The 20,005-nt window shown below is 38.8% G+C and overlaps 1 protein-coding gene across 1 annotated transcript; it reads left to right on the forward strand.

Annotated features, from left to right (window-relative positions):
• The first annotated feature begins 2,448 nt into the window (after positions 1 to 2,448).
• man1b1b (mannosidase, alpha, class 1B, member 1b) lies at positions 2,449 to 18,894 on the forward strand. The gene is made up of 14 exons (XM_014969030.2): positions 2,449 to 2,690; positions 3,239 to 3,345; positions 4,229 to 4,337; positions 4,532 to 4,650; positions 6,006 to 6,139; positions 7,169 to 7,278; positions 7,881 to 8,060; positions 8,245 to 8,393; positions 9,055 to 9,243; positions 10,423 to 10,613; positions 11,916 to 12,036; positions 12,903 to 13,097; positions 14,023 to 14,154; positions 14,845 to 18,894. Exons 2-14 carry the CDS (start codon positions 3,241 to 3,243, stop codon positions 15,061 to 15,063), a joined length of 1,953 nt encoding a protein of 650 aa, XP_014824516.1. The 5' UTR covers positions 2,449 to 2,690; positions 3,239 to 3,240; the 3' UTR covers positions 15,064 to 18,894.
• Positions 18,895 to 20,005: the final 1,111 nt, after the last annotated feature.

Raw genomic sequence — 20,005 nt, forward strand, 5'->3', positions numbered from 1 at the left:
AGAATTATCTGAGTGATAACAATAAATTACCCCCTTTTTAACATTGTTGGCACTTCATCCCTTTACTGAAAACCTCCCGTTGGGTGAGAGAATTTAGTGTAAATTTTGTTTTTTACAAATTTCATATCTACTGACTAAACTTCAGTTTGATACCTTTTAGTCATTTTTTCCTGTTACAGTTGCTGCACTGAGTTTTCACAAGCAGAGATGGGAGATAAAAGTATTTATAGCCCCTGAACTTTTCCATAGTTTGTCACATTACAAGCACAAACATAAATATATTTCATTGGAATTTAATGTGAAAGACGAACATAAAGTGGTATATAATTGTGAAGTATGATTCAAAAACATTTTTACAAATAAAAATCTAAAAAGTGTGGTGTGCAAAAGTATTCAGCCCTCTTTTCTCTGAGTGCAACCAAATGCCTTCAGAAGTTGCCTGATATCTGCTAATCACTAAATGGAGTCCAGCAGTGTGTAATGTAATGTCAGGAGGGGGAGTCTGTCCACGAGACAACTATTAGTCATGCACAGCACAAATGTGGTCTTTATGGAAGAGTGGCAAGAAGAAAGCCATTGTCAAAAGAAAATCATAAGAAGTCCGGTTTGCAGTTTGACAGAAGTCATGGTAAGATGGATGGAATAAAGGGCAAAGTTGGAGAAAACCTGTTGGAGTCTGTAAAAGACTTGAGACTGGGGGGGGAGGTTCCAGCAGGACAGCAACCCTAAACACAAAGCCAAGGCTACAACAGAATGGTCTGATAGAAAAGAAAGTTAGAACGGCCCAGTCAAAATCCAAACCAAAACCCAATCAAGAATCTGTGGCAACATTTGAAAACTGCTGTTCACAAACACTCTGCATCTAACCTGACTGAGCTTGAACTGTTTTACAAAAAGAATGGGCAAACATTTCAGTCACTAGATGTGCAAAGCTGATAGAGACAAACTCTAAACACTATCTGCTGGAACTGAAGCAAAAAATTGTTCCATAAAGTATTGACTCAGGGGGGGTGAATACTTTTACACAGCACACTTTTCATTGTTTTATTTGTAAAAAAAAAAAAAAAAATGTTGAATCACATATAAATTACAGCTGTTAAGCATGAAATATGCACTCTTCTGAAAGCATCACTTTACGTTCCCATTACCAGGTATAGCACAAGAATAAAAGGAACACATGTTTGGGGTGGAGGGAGTTGGGGTGTGGCATCCTCAGTGCAGTGTAAAATCATGGTTGCATGAGCATTATTAGAGGTCTGTGGGCCAGATCTTGCTGTATAGACAGTTAAAAAGCTCATGCGGGTCCATTCAACCACTCTTAGAACTATGGGAGGGTTCAAACTCTGCTCATTCAGTTTTAGTTTACAGAAAGAGCGCCAAGCTGCCAAATGAACAATATTATTGGTAACCTGACCAATAATATTTAAGCTTATGATTTGCAAACTCTCGCAAACTCACATAGATGTGGGCTGTCAACAAAATGTTTTGATACAAATTATCTTTTTTTCTCCACAATTTTAATAGTAAAGAGGATTATGCAAATAAAAAAATATATTGTTTTTTCTTTACTTAAAGGAAAATCCGAAGGTACGCACAGTGCGTCCACCTGCAGGCGCTACTATGAGTATCATTTCTTTATGTTCAAAAAAGGGCACTTGAGGCATCAAGGATAAAAGGGGCTGGGGCTCAAGCCCCCCCCCCACCCCTCGCCCTCTCTCTGCACGTGCCTGCTAAAGAAGAGTAAAGGTTATCCTAGAGGTATAGTGTTGTTTTTTGATGTTTGATGTTGATTTCGAGCCAAAAATAAACTACTTGTGATTATGGCCCAAAAGTTAAAATTTCTATCAAACAATAAATTATTCTCCCTCAAGGTTTTGAAAGATTTTAACCAGACATGTTTGTTTTCTTTGAAGGATAAGAACTCCCTCTTACTACTCTGCTTATTAGTGCAGACAAAACAGAATACGAGATTTTTGACTGTCCAGAACCAAAAGGTAACTCGTAGCTTTTGCGCTGTTGCTGTTGGCTTCTTAGTGGCCTCCTTCACTAGTCTCAGTATTCTCATCAATTTTGTAGGTACAAATGTCCTGATGCGGTCTCTCTCGCTGTCATATGGGACAAACAGATATGAATACACACTGATACCTGCAGAACCCACACATGCATTGAAAGGACATGCAAACTCCATGCAGAAGTTTACATATCAGCTGGGATTCAGTAGATACATCACACAGCCGTCCTGGATTCCTCCTCCTTGCTGAAAGTCAACAGCAACAGCAGGGAACAGCAACCTTGCCATACAGCCTGCAAAAAGAACCGTTTTTATGCTGTTATTAACACTGCGATGCTAACTTTAAGGAAATATGTCACATTCTTTCAGTTCAGTAAGGTAAGCAACTTGTCAGTCATTGAATGTTCCGTTTTACTGACGGGTCTTTGAACGCAGCACGGTAACAATCTACGTGAGCTGCATCTCATTTACAGCTGGAAGTGGGTGACATGCAGCCAGCATCTTGGTTTGAAATTAAACTTGTTTTTGCACAGCTGTTTAGCTGGTGTATTTTCTAAACAGCGTTGGATATGAAAAGACCTCCGAACTTACTTTGTCAACAACGGGCTGTTTGCCACTGAATCACCGACTGATGTGACTCTGTTTGTGGTGGATTTGTGAGGGCTGTACGGTTTAAAAAGTAAGTGAACAATAGTTTTACACCTACTTTTGAGTTTTTAACCTCTAAATTCTTGAACGAAGTAATGATGTAGGAATGGTGACGGTGCTGTACTTACAAAGAGCTCCTTTGTTTACCTTTGGTGTGTGTAGGCCTCGGGTTATGCTCGGTCCACAGTTAGTAAGTAAAATCAAAAAAGCTTTAATTGAGAAACTTAAAGGAGTGGTCCTGTCTAGTGTCTAGTGGCCACCCCATGTCAACGTTACAGTCATTATATGAGTGTTCCTTTCACACAGAGTTACACCCAACAAACTAGACTGCTGATACTGTTTATACTGAGCTAGCTGTGCTATGCTAACTACCAATACATTTAAGCTAAGAGTACGAAGAGTTATATACTAGAGTCATGAAAACTACTAGACGTGACTCAAATATTTGTGTTTTTGTTAATGACATTTGACGTTGTCGCAGCCGCTCATGCGTCCCCTGCCTGATTCTTGATATGAATTTTGTTGCCCTGTTTGGATGAATATTACCGCCACGCCTCTTGTGTCAATGGTTGATTCCAGATATGCACGCTCCCAGCCGGCCGGACTACGTGTCTGTCCACTTCACTGGACAACAGACTGGGAGCTACAATAATGGCAAGCAGTGGAGGAGGCAGTCGTACTGGAGGGTAGGTCGCTTCCTGCTGATGGGAAAGCCATCCGCTCTGTTCTGTGTCTGGTTCAATCAAATGTTGTTCTAACTCATATAATCCAAGTATCTTCAGAGTTCTGAATGGTGATGCTGTGGCCAGGAAGGAGCTCCTTTAACTTACCAAAAATCTTACCATAAGTCTAAAGAAGCTTCTGACTCTAGACTTGGAAATAGGAGGCATAGGGAAGCTGGTTACTGAACATTAATAGGTTGGAACGCATGCAGAACTATTTTTGAATTAAACCAGAATTAAAGCAGAATACTTATGCAAAGATGTGCTTGTTGCCAATCAGTGATTTGGTTCAGATTCCCAGCTGCAACCCTTCACCCTAGGACCTTTCCTCTTCAGAAATGATAGTTATCATCACCTGAAAAAGTAGGGTTGCAGTTCTTCAGTAGTACCAGCTCTCTCGTCTTCATCACTCCATCCAGCTTCTTCTTCCAAAACTTCAGATAAATTGCTCAAGTCTTTGCTGAAGTTGCTCTCAACTTCCTCTCTTTCTCATCCTTAGTTGTTTACTGTTTGACTTACTCTGATTACATCACAAGCTTGCACCAGTGTTTCATTTGCTACGGACGAAAACAGCAACACTCTGAGATGCTTTGGGATTTATAGCAGCCTAAGAGAAATATTTGTTACTAAAACTTTTGTGTCCACAGAATGAAAGCACCAGTAGTAGTCCTTTTTAAATCTTCTGAGTGGTTTTATCATGAAAGTGACATTTTAATCATTGTACAGTAGTGAATGGAAATGTTTGGTTATTTTCACAGTGTGAAACTGTTCAGCACTCCAGATTCTATTAGGAGACAGCACATGTTGAGTCATTAACCATCCTCAGTCCCTTTCTGTGTGTTTTTAGAAATGGAAGCAGCTGTCCAGGCTACAGCGAAGTCTTTTCCTCTTCATGCTCGTACTGCTGTTCATCTGTGGCCTGGCTTCCTATTCTTCTGTTACCAAGCAGCTCCGAGGTAAGCTTTCCTGTATGTTGGCAGGATAACCTTTTGCTTTTGAGCCTGCTGTTGGTGCTTTTGATGAGCTGACATTGTTGAATGTTTACTGAGCAATATATATATATATATATATATATATATATATATATATATATATATATATATTTGTAATCTGTACAGTAAATACTGATTGTTGTTTTGCTTGTTTCAAGGTTTTACAGTGAGAGAGCAGGAGACGGAGAGCAACATCCTTCAGAAACCCTTCAAGCCTCATGTGCTGCCGGAGCCTGTCAAACAGGGCCAAGACCCGCTGCTTGAACAGCTCTCTCAGGTTACAGATCTGGTTTAGAAGCACCACTGGCATCTATCACAGCATACCTAAAGACTTAACTCCAAAGAAAATAGCAGAATTTCACTGGAAGCAAAATAAAAACATCCTTTAAATAGTGAAAAGAAAACCAATGAGACTGATATTTATAATCTCCAAAATCTTTTAGCACCCTTTGTGAAAATGTTTCAGAAAATATTTATTCATTAGTTGGATCACTTTTTTCTTCTTTTTTTTTTTTCCAAAATCATCAGTGGCAACATTTAGGAATGTTCATACTTAAGCACTTGAGTGTTTGATTTGAATATGATTCTACAGTTCTACAAAATCTGTCTTATTATTTTCTAAATTTCATTTCATTTTGTCCCAAATAAAACTTTTTCCAGTCTGACCATATTTATTAATCCAAAACATGTGGAATTCTGGAGTTTGGGAAAATGAATTCAGCAATACTGTTATTCAACTTTCACTAAATTTAAGAAGGTGCTGAGAGTTCAGCAGGTCACTGAGAGCTTTTAAAAGTATATCCTTGTCATGTTTTCTGAAAATGAAAAAAAAACATTTAGGAGCAAAATAAAGAAGTTTAACTTGGCTTTAAAATATGTCTGAAAAAGAAATCTGTAAACGATAAAGCCTTGTGCATAATGAATAGGACCCATCTTCATTTTTATTTAACCGGCATCTTCAGTAGATGGTAGCTAGTCTTCTTAGCCCCCCAGTCAATGATTCAATGGCTTTACCAGAAATGGTTGAAACTGCTGAGGTGTTTTTCTGTCTTAAACTTTTCTAATAGCTTTGGGATTTTTCTACTTTCATGAAGGACTTCAGTGGTTCAGTGAGCTTTTTTGCCATGGCTGACCTTGTTTTCTGTCTGAGTGGCAATGAGAGCAGAGCTGACCCCACCTGGTCAGGTACCAGGAAGCAACGGCCAAAATTCTTCAAAAACTGCTCCATATCTTTTCCTACTCGATGAAATCAGGGAATTATGTGATTCCATGTTTTGTAAATAATTTAAAGAATGCATAAAAATTTCTGTACATAAATGAATAACATTTGACATCATGTGTTCATGGTTCATTTGGTTGATCATGGCAACCACAGATTACTGGTTATGTTTTAACATCCAGGTGTTTATCTCGATGTATTGAAAAATACATGTAATCCCCTACCTCTAACACAAGTGTTAAGAAATGAATGTAAATGTCAAAGCATAATTACAGACCAATGTCTTTTTCAAAGTTGTGGTCTATAACAGCACATAGTTCCAGTTTAGGTTTCATGAACATGCATTTCTTTAAACTTTAAGTAGGTTTAGATATAATTTGCTGATTGTTGTTGCTTGTGCTGTCATTTCGCAGAGGAAATTATCCAATAAGAGAGGACCTCCTGTCCTTCTGAACCGTCTTCAGAAGAAAGGAAATGCATCTAATATCCTGTCTGAAGTCAAGGTAGCTGACATCAAGAAGGAGGGAGAGGAGGAGAGAGTCATCAGGTAAGAGTTACCAGGGTGGTTACAGCAGCTGCTCTGTCATTCCACAGGTTTCAGGTTTGTAGCGCGTTAGTGCTGCCACCCGTCCCGTATGATACGTAATCGTCTGATATTATTTGCTGTTAAAAGTTGCGTCCCGTATTGAACCGATATGGGACGCGATTTGTTATGTATTTCTATAAATGTCTGATTGACATGCCTATTTTTATGACCAAAATAAAACACAGGAAATATTAAGGTCAGCTAAATTGTAATTTTTTCGAGCTAAATAGGTAGAAAAAATGTTGCTTACTTTTGGCTGTCTGATTTAAATTTAAAATATTAAATCATGTGTTGCAATCAGTTACTCAGTACTTGAGTAGGCTTTTTAGCAAATACTTTTTACACTTCTTTACACATTATTTAAAGCTTAATATACTTCTACTCAACATGTTGAAGTTATACTACTCTGATTGGAGTACAATCTTTAGTTACTAACACACCTCTGTAATAATTGGACTATTGCTTGTTTTTGGTTTTACAAAACCACCCATCAAATAAAATGTACCAATTTTATTTGACCCCACCATGGTGACCTCACTGTGGTGACCTCACTGTGGTGACCTCACTGTGGTGACCTCACTGTGGTGACCTCACTGTGTTGACCTCACTGTGTTGACCTCACTGTGTTGACCTCACTGTGTTGACCTCACTGTGGTGACCTCACTGTGTTGACCTCACTGTGGTGACCTCACTGTGTTGACCTCACTGTGTTGACCTCACTGTGTTGACCTCACTGTGTTGACCTCACTGTGTTGACCTCACTGTGTTGACCTCACTGTGTTGACCTCACTGTGTTGACCTCACCGTGGTGACATCACCACAATGGGCATCCTTTATTTTTATTTCTGACAGGTTTCAACCCTAAACTGCGTTGTCCTTTGATGTCACTCAGACAATATTATACTGTGTTTACCATGTTTAAATATAATTGACATTGTATGTTAATTTGGAAGTAGAAATGCATGTTTCTTTTTTTCTAAATTTCTTCAGCTGGCGTGGGGCGGTGATCGACACTGTCCAGGCCACAGACGGCACTAAGGATGGAGAAAACAAGGAGGACTCTCCTGGCAACCGGAATGTCAACCAGTCAAAAGTTTTAGGTAGTTTTTGGTTTTATCCCCTGCAATATAGAGTATAAATTATTAAGCATTTTTAACAAGATAGATGTTAATGCAAATTTAATGTCCTCAATATTAGTGAGCACATATACTCCATATATGGAGCGCAATAATTGTTGGCTGAAAAATTCCAAGAAAATGATCCTATTATACCAAGAATAAGAATCCAATACACAGGAGAGACGGTCTGACTGCCATGCAGCTACAGAAAACAACTAAGCTTGGGTGTTCAGCCAGTGGTGCATTTGGTTCATAAACATTTAGAATACAGACATAAAATGACCATCAGATCAATGAAGTATAAGTAATATATTACCTCATAATAAAACATTCCACCACATTACAGAGGGATTGAAGCACAGATGAGAGGGAAGAAGAAAACAGGCATATATCATACCCGACATCATCTTTACAATATGTACCAATGTTATCATCAGCACAAGATTTTCTAATATCATGCTGCCCTAATATATACCCATGTTTTGCTTTGACATTTAACAAAATACCTTACAAAGTAATGAAAGCGTGGTTCTGAATCAATGTGTGATATTTATGCACCAGTGAACTGTGGGTTGTGTGTCCAGAGACAGAGCGGATGGAGGCAGTGCGGGAAGCTTTCAGACATGCCTGGAAGGGTTACAAAGAATATGCCTGGGGCCACGACGAGCTCCGGCCCGTCTCCAGGTCCTACAGCGAGTGGTTCGGGCTTGGCCTCACGCTTATCGATGCCCTGGACACCATGTGGATCCTGGACCTCAAGCAGGGTATACTGACATCTAGATCACCTTTGCTCTGCACCAGAAATCACTCTATTATTGGTTTTTAGCTTCTGGTCTTTGAAAACTGCTTTTTAAACCACAGGAAACTGCAGATCAGAAACTTTGTAGTGACATGTGAGGAGGAATGTCTTCCATGGAAACCTTTCAAACTACTTTTGTAAACTTTCAGAGTTTGAAGAAGCCAGGGAATGGGTTGCCTCAGAGCTCACCTTCAACAAAAATGTTGATGTTAATCTGTTTGAATCTACCATCCGCATCCTGGGAGGCCTGCTGAGCACCTACCACCTGACCGGAGACAGCCTCTTCCTGGACAAAGCTGTGAGTCTCCAGATCTGTACCTGCTAACTTAAGCATTCTGCCACATTAATTTAGAGAACATTTTAGTGAATTCTTTTTCTGAAAAGAAATTCAGAATCATAATTAAATTGGTGGTGGGACTCAATTTAATATTGCTTTATGAAGTTATTTGCTGTGTCTGTAATTAATTAATCAAAATAAATTGCATTTTAATCTAGCTGTAAATTAAAATGTTTGAATTCAAAAACCCTTTTTGCTGCTAAATTATTGAATAAATAGATACCTTAGCTCAACAACCGAAATATTAGTTTGTAATCTGTGGGCATAAAGTGCTGTTACACGCATTCCCTTAATATTTTTGGTATATTTAAAAGAAAATACAATTAGCATGTTAAACTGTATGTATCTACTTAATCAGAATTAATGCATGAAAGTCCTGTAAAATATTAAATATACTTGGCATGTAGGGGGGCATCACCTACTTGCCACTACCACTGTGGAAAGCAGTCATACTGATTCTCAGGCATCATATGCCTATTGACTATGCACTAGTTACATCACATTGATCTTTTCTGCCACAGTTAATGCAGAACAAAATTTACCAATCAGTCATCAGTATTCCTTTAATGTTAGCTTGATGTGATGTTGACAGCTGTATATAAAAGCCACTGTACTTCCACAGAAAGACGTTGGCTCCAGGCTGATGCCAGCCTTCAACACACAGTCCAAGATTCCCTACTCTGATGTAAACATCGGGAAAGGCACCGCCCACCCGCCCCGCTGGACCTCTGACAGCACTGTGGCTGAAGTTACAAGCATTCAGCTGGAGTTCAGGGAGCTCAGCCGGCTCACCCAGGAACCTCAGTACCAGGTAGACCACTACTCTGCTCTGCCTGCTTTTAACACACACGCACACACATGCACACAAACGCACACAAACGGCACTTGTTCCTATGGGATCTGGCCTCACAAGGAACAGTGGGTCCTCCCAATGTAATATTTGTTTGAAAAACTGACCTTACAAGATGAGAAACTCTAAAACATCATTATAGTGTTCAGATATTTCTCATTAAGCATCAGCACTCAAACAGCACTTTAACTCAAACTATTAAGTAATGCCTTACTTACACAAACTATGTTTAAGGTTTGTTGTTACTCTAGTTGCATAAATAACTGTGATATAACGTGGCATACATCAAAACAGAATTTTAGACCATAAAGCTACATTATGTAATTTCTATGATAAATATTGTTTTACATCTTTGTGAAAACTGTCACTATGTTGTGACAACATAACATAAGAGATGATCTGTGGAAAAATAATCCAGTAATACTGTCACAGCCTGGTGATGGTTTTAACAGAAATTAACAAAACATATGTTTTTGCAAAAGTTACATACTGTAGCTTTAATAGATGTTGTTGTGGCTAGCAGGGAACATATACTAAATGTTTTAACTTTTCTCAGTAGATATAGTTGTAACAAAGCTAATGACATGAAACTAACTCCAGATGATAACTAGATCATCCACAGATGGGAATATATCAAATCAGAACACAATAAACATACCACGAGTTATGAGATGTTGGTTGAAAAAAAAAAAGTATTCAGAGCCTTAAAGTTCTGGGAGATTCTTCTGTTTGCTCTTATGTCCAATTTTCTCCAGAGGTTTTCAGTTGGAATCAAACCAGGGGATTTTCTGGGCCATTATACCAGCATTTCTCTCTTTCCCTGAATCCAGTTGAGAATTTCCCTAACTGGGTGTTTTTGGATCAGTGTCTTGTATCAGAGAAACAGGACATTATGATAGCATTATTGAAGATTAATGTGGAATTATCAGTTTCAATTTAAGACATGAACTGTGATAGCCCACCTAATGTTGTGTCAGAGCAATCCTTTGCGATTGTGATATTGCCTCTAACTTCTGTGAATTAGTAGCTCATCAATATAACTTCCAATTCCAAAACCTGAAAGTGTAACACAACTCCAATACTACACTCCATGACTATCACAGCAGTGTCTGCAGTTGAACTCTCTGGATGTCTGTACAGGCTGCAGTAGCTGAAGTCATGAATCAGGTCCACAAGCTAGAAGGCAAGCTGGACGGTCTTGTTCCCATGTTCATCAACACTAACAGTGGACAGTTCACCCATCAAGGCATCTACACACTGGGAGCCAGAGCAGACAGCTACTATGAATACCTGCTGAAGCAGTGGATCCAAGGGGGCAAGAAGGAGAACCAGTGAGTTCATTTTAACATCAGCACATGCATTTATATACAGTCATATTCAATAAATGTGTTCTAATGAGGCTTATTTGTCAGATGAAAATTACCTTTTGAAAACGACATGAAAAGTATCAAACATACTTTTCATGAAGACCACATTTCTGTACTAAAAATGTTTTTATTGGCCTGATTTAATCAGACAATACAATTTATTTTGTTTCCAAATGTAATGATTTGCAATGAAAATCACTGGTTTTGTGGTGTTACTTTTCAAATATTTGCAAAGCATTTTACAATACTTTTTCCTCATTGAACCCCTTCGACAATCTACATGTAGAAGAAAAAAGACAAGAAAAAGTCAGTTGGATTGAACACAAACATTTTTCATTTTTAAATAACTTAAATAGCTCAGTTTTGCTACTCGCCACATCAATCAGACTGTGACATTAACTAAGGCTGAAGCTCCAGTGTAGTAGAAGTAAGAAATACTGCCTCCTACAGGTGGGAGTTGGCAGTCACTTGAACCCAATGTTTTTTACCTTTTTTGTGGGAAGTTGGCAATAAACTCACTATTATGCATTAGCACTTAAAAATATGGGGATCTGTTGGTTTTCCATAAATTTGCATGATAAAGGAATTGCAAAAAAACAGACTGGTGTAATATCTGAAACTTAAATGTTATCTTAAGTAGAAAATTGTCAACAAAAGAAAAGGTTTGAAGACATTCTTGGTGAATTGAGTTACTGAAAGACATTAACTAGTCATTAATAACCTTATGTATTGAACATGACTGTATGTGCTTATTTGTTATGACGTTGCTTGACTGTGTGTCACATTTTTGACTATGCTGGATTTCGTTTGGATAACTGTTAAAACCGGACCTAGTTACCAGGGGTGCACTGATTAACTGGCCAGCTGTTTTATCAGTGCTGATTTTCTTAATTTTGGGAGACCTTTGATTGGCCAATGCTTACATGTGAAGCCGATCTTATCCCTCGATCTTATCTACCTCAGCATAGGTCTGCAAATCGGCTCTCCAGTGAGAGAGATATGACTGATAGAGCGGCCCACCAGGTCATGTCTGCACGTTGCAGTTAACAATAGTAGTCACCCCACTGTTGCCAACACAGTGACTTTCTTGCTATATTTAGCAACATTTCACACAAAACAGTCAGAATCGGCTGGTTAGACACTTTAAAGATTGGCCATCAGTCTGCAATCAGTACACAACCTACTAGTAACTTCATGCACACAGTGCCATGCTAACAACAGAACACTGCTGTTTCTGAATACTTCTTTGATCCTTTTGATGTTTAGGTTTTTGGAAGACTATCTGCAGGCCATTGAGGGTGTAAAGAAGAACTTGCTACAGAAATCTTCACCAAACGGTCTTGTTTTTGTTGGAGAACTCTCCCATGGGCAGTTCAGTCCTAAAATGGTTAGTAACAGTTAAACTTGCTTTTATTATTACTAAGGAGAATCTGGCACTGCAGTATGCTGCTGTTGAGGAGAACATATCGGGTGTGGCTACATCCTGCCTGGTTGATGCAGGCCAGGTCCTTCATGTACTGCGAACACCAGAAGTGAGCATCTCTTTGAGATTAATAAAGTATTTTTGAATTGAATTGAATTGAATTGGATTAATTACCGCATTTACTTCGCTGTATGTCCTGTTGCCTAGCAACAGTGACAGTGCTAAACATGAGCTGGTAAAAATGGACCTTGTAATCTTGCTGAGCTTTTTTTATTACACATCAAATAATCATTTATGTTAAATAAATTTTCTGATTAAATAGATTTTTTTTTTTTTTTTTTACAAAATTATATAAAACATGTATAACATGCAAATAACAAAAGCCTGAGAAAACAAACCCTTTAAGCTTTTATATTTTGTACAGACAGAACTTATGTACTTTTATGTAAAGGTGTAGTCCTCCATCGCTCACTTCGTCCTCTGTTGTTAAAACAACAATTTCCCATTCGGCCTGCAATGAATCTTGGGATAGCGCAGGCTGCCAAGAATACACCAGATCCGTCCTTCATATCTCAGGAAAAGGAGAACGCTTTTGGAGGAATCTTCAAATTTGGAGACCCTCTGGCACATTTCAGGGTTCAGATGCAACCTTAGTTTCATTTTAAAGACTTCAAAAATCTTCTAGTGTTTGAAAGTGTCTTCAGTCAGTTATTACAGATGGTTTTTATTTTTGTTCTTTCATACCTTTAAAGTTACAGTAGCATGAAGGTTTCTTGCTGCGTTTAGCTGTGCACTGCTCACTGACTGGCCCTGTGTGTGATTTGTTGAAGGATCATCTGGTATGTTTCCTCCCCGGCACCTTGGCCCTCGGTGCTCATAATGGCCTCCCTGCTGACCACATGGACCTGGCCAAGGAGCTGATGCACACCTGCTACCAGATGTACGTCCAGATGGAGACTGGCCTCAGTCCTGAGATTGTTCACTTCAACATGCACCAGGGCAGTATCAGAGACATTGATGTGAAGGTCAGTGGTGTATCAGTACACTCCACCTCCTCTTCTCATATACTGAGTAACAGGACAGGATGCAGGACAAAATATGTCCTGAAATAAGTATATCAGCTACATGTGTGTGGTGGCTCTGGAAGATCTGACTTCAGTCTACGCCTTTAAACCTCTAAAAACAGTTACAGTATCTCTGCTGCTTTTTCGAGCACACTTCTTTCTTTTCAACTTTCCACTGTTGACTGCTAGTTTCAGCTAGCTTCATTAGCAGAGGCCTTTTGTGTTTTCCTCGGAGAGAGTTTATTGACTGTCTACTGCTGTCAAACCAGGATTCTTCACTATGGTTGTTCAGGCCATATCACAATTATGAACGATTTTAGCATTCAGAATGGAGTAACTTTTTAGTTTGTTTTTTTTTTTTCTACAAAAAAAAGTTTAAAAAATGTTCAAATTAAATGACACAAATATGAACAGATTTTCTGAGATTGTTTTTAGGTTGACAATTTTAGAAATGTTTTAAGATGTGAATACCTAAGATCTGTTCCCAGTTCAAACCTGAGAAGAAGGAAAAGTGAATCAAAAATGTCAGGTCGGAGAATTTTGGTTACATTTGACGTTATTGTGTACTATTAAGCACATGATCTAAGTTATGAAATGAATTACTGAAATAAAATGGTGTTTGGGTGGTTCTTTTTGCAATGTCTACACACAGTATTACATTTTTGTATCAGCCATTTCAACTGAGATCAGATTTTATCATATTTTTTGTCAACTGTCAGTAAACCTGAGAGACAATTGGAAAAGAAAGGAGTAAATCTCATTAAACCAGAATACAAATCAAATAATTCTGCAGACGTTTCAGGTGAGAGAAATACAAGAATTGTCTCAAGTCATCTGTTTTTTTTTGTTGTTGTGTTTTTTTCCTGTCTGTCTTTCTGTCTGACAGCCTGCAGACAGACACAACCTTCTTCGACCAGAGACTGTGGAGAGTCTCTTCTATTTGTACAGATTCACTAAAGATCGCAAATACCAGGACTGGGGCTGGAAGATTCTGCAAAACTTTAACAAGTACACCAAGGTTAGTCTGAAAAATGAACATCAAACAGGAATCGTGATCATCCAGGTGGGTTAAGGTCAGATCTGACTGTGTGCTGTTAGACGTTCACACTCACTGCTACAAAGGAATAACACTTTAAAACAGCTACTGCTGATGCATTCAATGACAAAACAAATCAGGAAAAACACAAGACTGGATTTTCTAGTTAGAATGTATGACTGGAGTGCTGGTAGACTATTAGCAAATTCAGTTTTCTGATTGCTATGGTTTTTATTGTTCCAGTCTAACAATTGCATATTAGAGCTGGGACTATAACTTGTTAAAACAGCATCTCAATGCTAAACATGTAGCAGCAGCACAGACATCAGCATCCACAGTCCACATTTCTAAAGAACTTCCTGAAACTTTGGAAAGCTGAATGGCTACAATAACACTTTGCACCAGTCTGATGGTTTAGGAACATGAAGAACAGATTGAAAACAATGAATATTTTATATCTATGTATTCAATGATTTAGCAGCAAAAATAGTTTTTAAATTGGAAATATTTTTGTCGATGCATAGTTTTAAATTAAAATATGATTTGTTCCAATTTGTTAATTGAAACAAATAATACCACTGCTCATTATACATATTATCTTCTCAGAAGCTTTCCATCCAGTAGCTGGAAGCTTCTGTCTGCAGCGTTGTAAGTCTGTCTGTGGGTCCTCAGGTTTCCTCTGGTGGCTACACATCCATCAACAACGTGTGTGATCCAGATTATCCCAGTCCCAGAGACAAGATGGAGAGCTTCTTTCTGGGAGAGACCCTGAAATATTTCTACCTGCTCTTCTCCGAGGACGCTGACCTTATCAGTCTTGACAAATACGTCTTCAACACCGAGGCTCACCCACTGCCCATATGGCCTCCGGCTGAGCCACAGCCACTGTGAACCAGAACACTCCTCAGGGTTGGTATGACACCAGAACCACCTTTGTCTGTGTAAGTAACAGATTGACATCAGAAGCGTGAACCATGAAAACTGGCTCTTTTATGCTACCCAGACTTTGCTAGTATTGAAAAGTCAAGTCATGTTCATGGCTAAGCCTTTGTTTATTTGTTGGACTGATTGGTTTTGTGCTGGTGATGATCAGATCCTGACCCTGATCAGGAGGAACTGTGGAGGGTGGGTCGATCACAGCTGGAGCTGCTGGGCCAAGTTCTACAACATCCACTTTGGAACTACCTGATTTTTTTTTTTTTTTTTTTTTTTTTTTTTTCAGAAATGGTTTCAAGACTCTTTTCTACTGTTATTAAAAACAAAGTATCTACCTTGCAGCTGTGAGCGACTGCAGGCTCGTTGTCTCCACATTCCAAGCACGTGGAACCGTTTCTCTCCCAGGAACAGGAAGCAGTTCTCATCATGAGCCATTTGGTGAGGCTGAAGCTGTTTTTAGCCATCCCCAGATCTTCCTGACGGGCGCACAGCTGTGCTGCATTCATGTCATTCAGCTGCAGCTGAATGACAAAGCTGTTCAACACGTGTTCGGATTGTTAAAGATCTAATAGAAAATATAGAATTTGTCTCTGAATTTGAGCCGCCACCTTTTATATGACTGGATATCAATGCAAATTATTCAGCATTAATACTGAGGACATCTATAAACAGCATTTATTACAGGATGGTCCAGATGCCTCATAAATGAAAAATTAAAATGCTCTGTTACAAAGCAGCAAATTAGTGTTTAGTAAGGCGGTTAGTGTGGGTCCAGTCACCTTATGCTAGTTTGCTCCTCCATTTTCTCCCTGCAGTGTACCATTTCATCTCGCGCTACTGTTCTGTTACACATCCATGTAGTGTAGTTATCATGGTAATCTTTATAGTTCATTCTTTCCACTGATTATGGTTCTGACCCCTGGACACTCCAATTGACTTAAAATGTCAGAGGTTACGACCCCTTGATCAAACCACTTCATCTATGATGTTTATGGTCCCAGAACCACATGACCTCACAGCACACCTCCTCAGGGCAGGTGGAGAAACTGACCATAGATGGTGATTCTGGAGAGGTCGGAGCAGAACGACCTGCAGCACTGCTTCTTTGATTTGAAAGTCATACAGAAAAATTTAGCTGCAAATGTGCAAAATGACCAACACTTAAGAAATGTGTTGATTCCCTGCAGGGTTTTCTTTAGCACATCTTTACTTCTGTTAAACAGCTACACTAACCATTCTTAACTTACAGGGGAACGTTTGGCTTCTTACATAAGTTGTTGCAAAGTTTATTAGTTCAGATCAACAGCACCAGTTGGCTTCAGTGGTTGGTGGGTGTGCCAAACAATAAGCCCTATTTTGTTCATAAACTGTTTTTAAAAAGCTGTACTGCATCAGAAGGATGGAGTGAGAAGCCAGCTCTTCCTGGTACTTCTGCCTATCTTTGGATGGGTTGCTCTTATACTGCCATTTAAGATGCATTTAAACAGCATGAAGTGGCCGAGCTAATAAAAGTGAAGTCACACTCTTTGCAGGACCCAGAGTGAATAGTTCTGGCTCCAGTTTCACGCTGTGGACACAACAAACACCGTTTACCTACTGACTTTTACTGTTTCACTCCCACTGACATGAATGCAGCATCTGTGGTTGATGCTTGGTGTAACAAAACTGCAAGAACATTAAATCTTCAAAGTATGTCATCTAGTTTTGAGTGAAATAAGTTTAAACTTAAAATAACTTTTTAGGAGCTTGTTTGAAGTCAATCATCTTTGACTATTTATAACAAGTACTAACTTTGCTGGCAGATTTTTTTTTTTTTACAACATGGGAAAATGTCTAGTTAGAAGTTAAAAACTCTACCAGTGATACTAGTATGTTTTAATCAGTATTGAAGAATTATTGATTTCAAACTCCTAGTTCTTTCTGAAAAGGTATGTCTTAGTTTTATCTTGCTTCACTAGAAACTAAATAAAATACTTAATATTTTGTGTTTTTGCATTGAAGCCAATGTGGGTAACAACAAACCTAAGCTAAAAGATGGTTACTGGGATTTGGGGTTTTTGTGTATATGTCGCAGGGTCAAAGTACATGTCATTTTTAATATGAGAGAAAATGTGATCTATGAAGTTATAATAATATATTGATTCCTTGTGAATATTTAAAAGCTGAATTTCTTCTGATAATTGAGTTTTCTTAGTGGTTAAGTGGATTTTCTTTAGTTTGGGGGTAGATAACCATGTGCAGTGAAGAGCACTAGTTGACATGCTCCTGATTGTGATTGAGACCAAATTCTTCTGGACTCCACATCTTCTTCTGTCGTTCTCACGTGTGCCTTTAATCTTGCTTCAGACAACCTTCATTCCATTCATCTGATTTCCCATGTGCTTATGTAGCTTTTCACATGGTCGTTGTCATACATCTAGATTATTTTTCCATCAGAGTAGTGACCATTTTCCTCCAATCGGTTCTAAGGTTTACATGATGTTAATCCTGCCTACAAGAACTCTGCTCTTTCCCTCAGTCATGTGTTTCAGCAGAACTCTTGAGCCAAAGATATGCTGAAAATTCTCTGAAATATTTTAGATTTTTTTCTTCAATTGTTTGAGATTTAAATGATGAAAAGCCATTCTTCAAAAAGGTGCCATTTGAGAAAAGTCTATTTTTAGCATTTTTGATGAAGATTTGATCAAATAAAGGTTTTGTATTCTAGCTGAATCTCATTGCGTGAAACAGTATATAGTCACTCTGTCCTCGCAGAGATGCTCTGCTGTGGAAATATTTCACCTGGGTTTTTCTGTGGGCAGATGAGAGGCTGAGTCGTCTCTCAATACAAATGCCAGCAGCCACACTGTGCCAACATCTTGAACTTTTACCATATTTAGAAGGAAAATCAGAAATTAAAAATGTTTGCAATACAAAGTGAAAATGTGAAATCTTAATAAGTAGAGCACAATAAAGTAGGGATAGTTGTTAGTTTTTACAGCCCCAACACTGCAGCACAGTGATGTCTGGTAGGACTGAAGAATATTAGCAGGACTTCTCCTAATTTGCCTTCTACCTTATGGTACAGGAATACAAAAAGCTGGAAATTATCTACATGTTTCCTGAGAAATAAACATGTTTTTTCTGAATCCTGCCTGACCTTTCCCAGACAAACTTCCTGATGGAAAAAGTTTGTGTACATGCTGACTTTGGTTCCTGTTCTTGACTTCCTTCTGCCCCAGTTGACCAGTGGAGGCCAGTGTGTGGTCCAGCAAATGGCTCTGGGGTGGCTGTGGTTTTGTTGTTGGCTTGATTCCAGTTTCTTCTCTACCAAATGCCGATGTGCCCTTGGGCAAGGCACTTGAAGAAAATGAGAAGTGGCCAAAGATTTGACTGTTAATACAGCTGTTTAATGTTGGTTAGACATTGGTTGAAAACAGGAACCGTGAAATTAAGGAGTTCCAAATGGAACAGAAGCAGAAATGTTGAGGATGTTGAAGGTCTTGGTAAGAAACTTAATTTAATGCAGCATCTAATATAATTGGGTTTGAGGGCTTTAAACTGGTTAAACTACTGAGACTGTTCGCTTAGTCCTATGAATTTCTTTCCCCCATGCAGAGTTCATAAATGTCTGGATTCTTTACTTATTTGTTTTGGAGGTTCATGGAAAAAAAATACTATTTTTGAAAGTTCACTGTTTAAATTTTCTTTCCTTTCAATTTCCAAGCATAAGCTGTTTTTGTATTGTCATACATGCTGGACTTTCTTCTTTATTCTTGAATAAAATATTGAGTTTTGACTTATTAATCTGGTTTATATTCATTTGTGTTCAACCTTTTACACTGATACCCCAAAATAAAATCCATTGCAAAGCTTTAGAGCAGGGGACAACAGCTCCAGAACTCAAGGGCTGGAGGCCTGCAACATTCAGATGTGTCCCTAGAACCAAATAGCTGCTCGCCTCAGTGCAGTCAGCTTCTCCAGAGTCCTGCTAGCGACTGAGGTGATGAAGCAGACACATTAGGGAAGCAAGTGATTGCATCCCTAATACCTACATAACCATGCACACTCATGGTTCACTCATGGAGAATTTAGAGAGAGGTTGAGTTTTAGAGCTTTGCGAGGTAAATAAGATTGGCTTCACATGTATTGGCTGATCATTCATCTCCCAAAATTTTCTTTTTTTTTTCTGCATGGAGTTTCCATGCGTGGGTTCTCTCCCACAGTCCAAAAAAATGGCTGTCAGGTTAATTGGTCTCTCTAAATTCTGGATGTGTGTGTGAATGGTTGTCTTGTCTCTGTGTTGCCCCGCGGTGGACTGGCAACCTGTCCAGGGTGAACCCCCGCCTCTCACCCAAAACGTTCGCTGGAGATGGCCACTAGCACCAAATGTACACCCTTGTCATTTGGTGCTAGTGGATGAGAAAATGGATGGAAGTTATATACTGTAGCTTTAAGTCACAACAGTTCTCATAATCAAACATGCTTATTGGCACAATGTTTTTCCCCCTTGTCATGTTACAATTTTCTGCATTATCCCCTCTGCTTTTCTGTCATGTCCTGGCCTTTGTAGCATCTCCCACGCTGCTCCACCATGCAGCTCAGCTGACTCAGCGCTATTAAGGTAAAACTAAAGGATTAATGAGTGATTATCTTTTGAAACGCAACCATTTTCCATGCCTTTACCATTCTGGAATTACCCCTCCATCTTTATTCCTATATCAACTGGCTCGGTTTCAGGTTGACTAGCAGCGCCCTCTTCTGGATGGCAGCCAAACACTAAAGAAAGATCTAAGTGGATTGATTGGAACTAATTTTAATCTAACAAATAATTAACAATTAATTGCAAGTGGATTCATTGTTCACATCCCCAGTAAGAATATTGTTGAAGGCTTGAGGTCATATCATTTCATATCAG

The sequence above is a fragment of the Poecilia mexicana genome, unplaced genomic scaffold (assembly GCF_051168715.1).
Source record: "Poecilia mexicana isolate PSO_F unplaced genomic scaffold, ASM5116871v1 scaffold_9, whole genome shotgun sequence".
In the NCBI taxonomy this organism is placed as follows: Eukaryota; Metazoa; Chordata; class Actinopteri; order Cyprinodontiformes; family Poeciliidae; genus Poecilia; species Poecilia mexicana.

Excerpts from the sequence above, each read along its gene's own strand:
- man1b1b (XM_014969030.2), top strand. The coding sequence starts at position 3,241 with ATGCACGCTCCCAGCCGGCCGGACTACGTGTCTGTCCACTTCACTGGA. Across the intron at positions 8,394-9,054 it reads GCCTCTTCCTGGACAAAGCT|AAAGACGTTGGCTCCAGGCT; the intron begins GTGAGTCTCCAG and ends GTACTTCCACAG. Across the intron at positions 9,244-10,422 it reads CCCAGGAACCTCAGTACCAG|GCTGCAGTAGCTGAAGTCAT; the intron begins GTAGACCACTAC and ends ATGTCTGTACAG.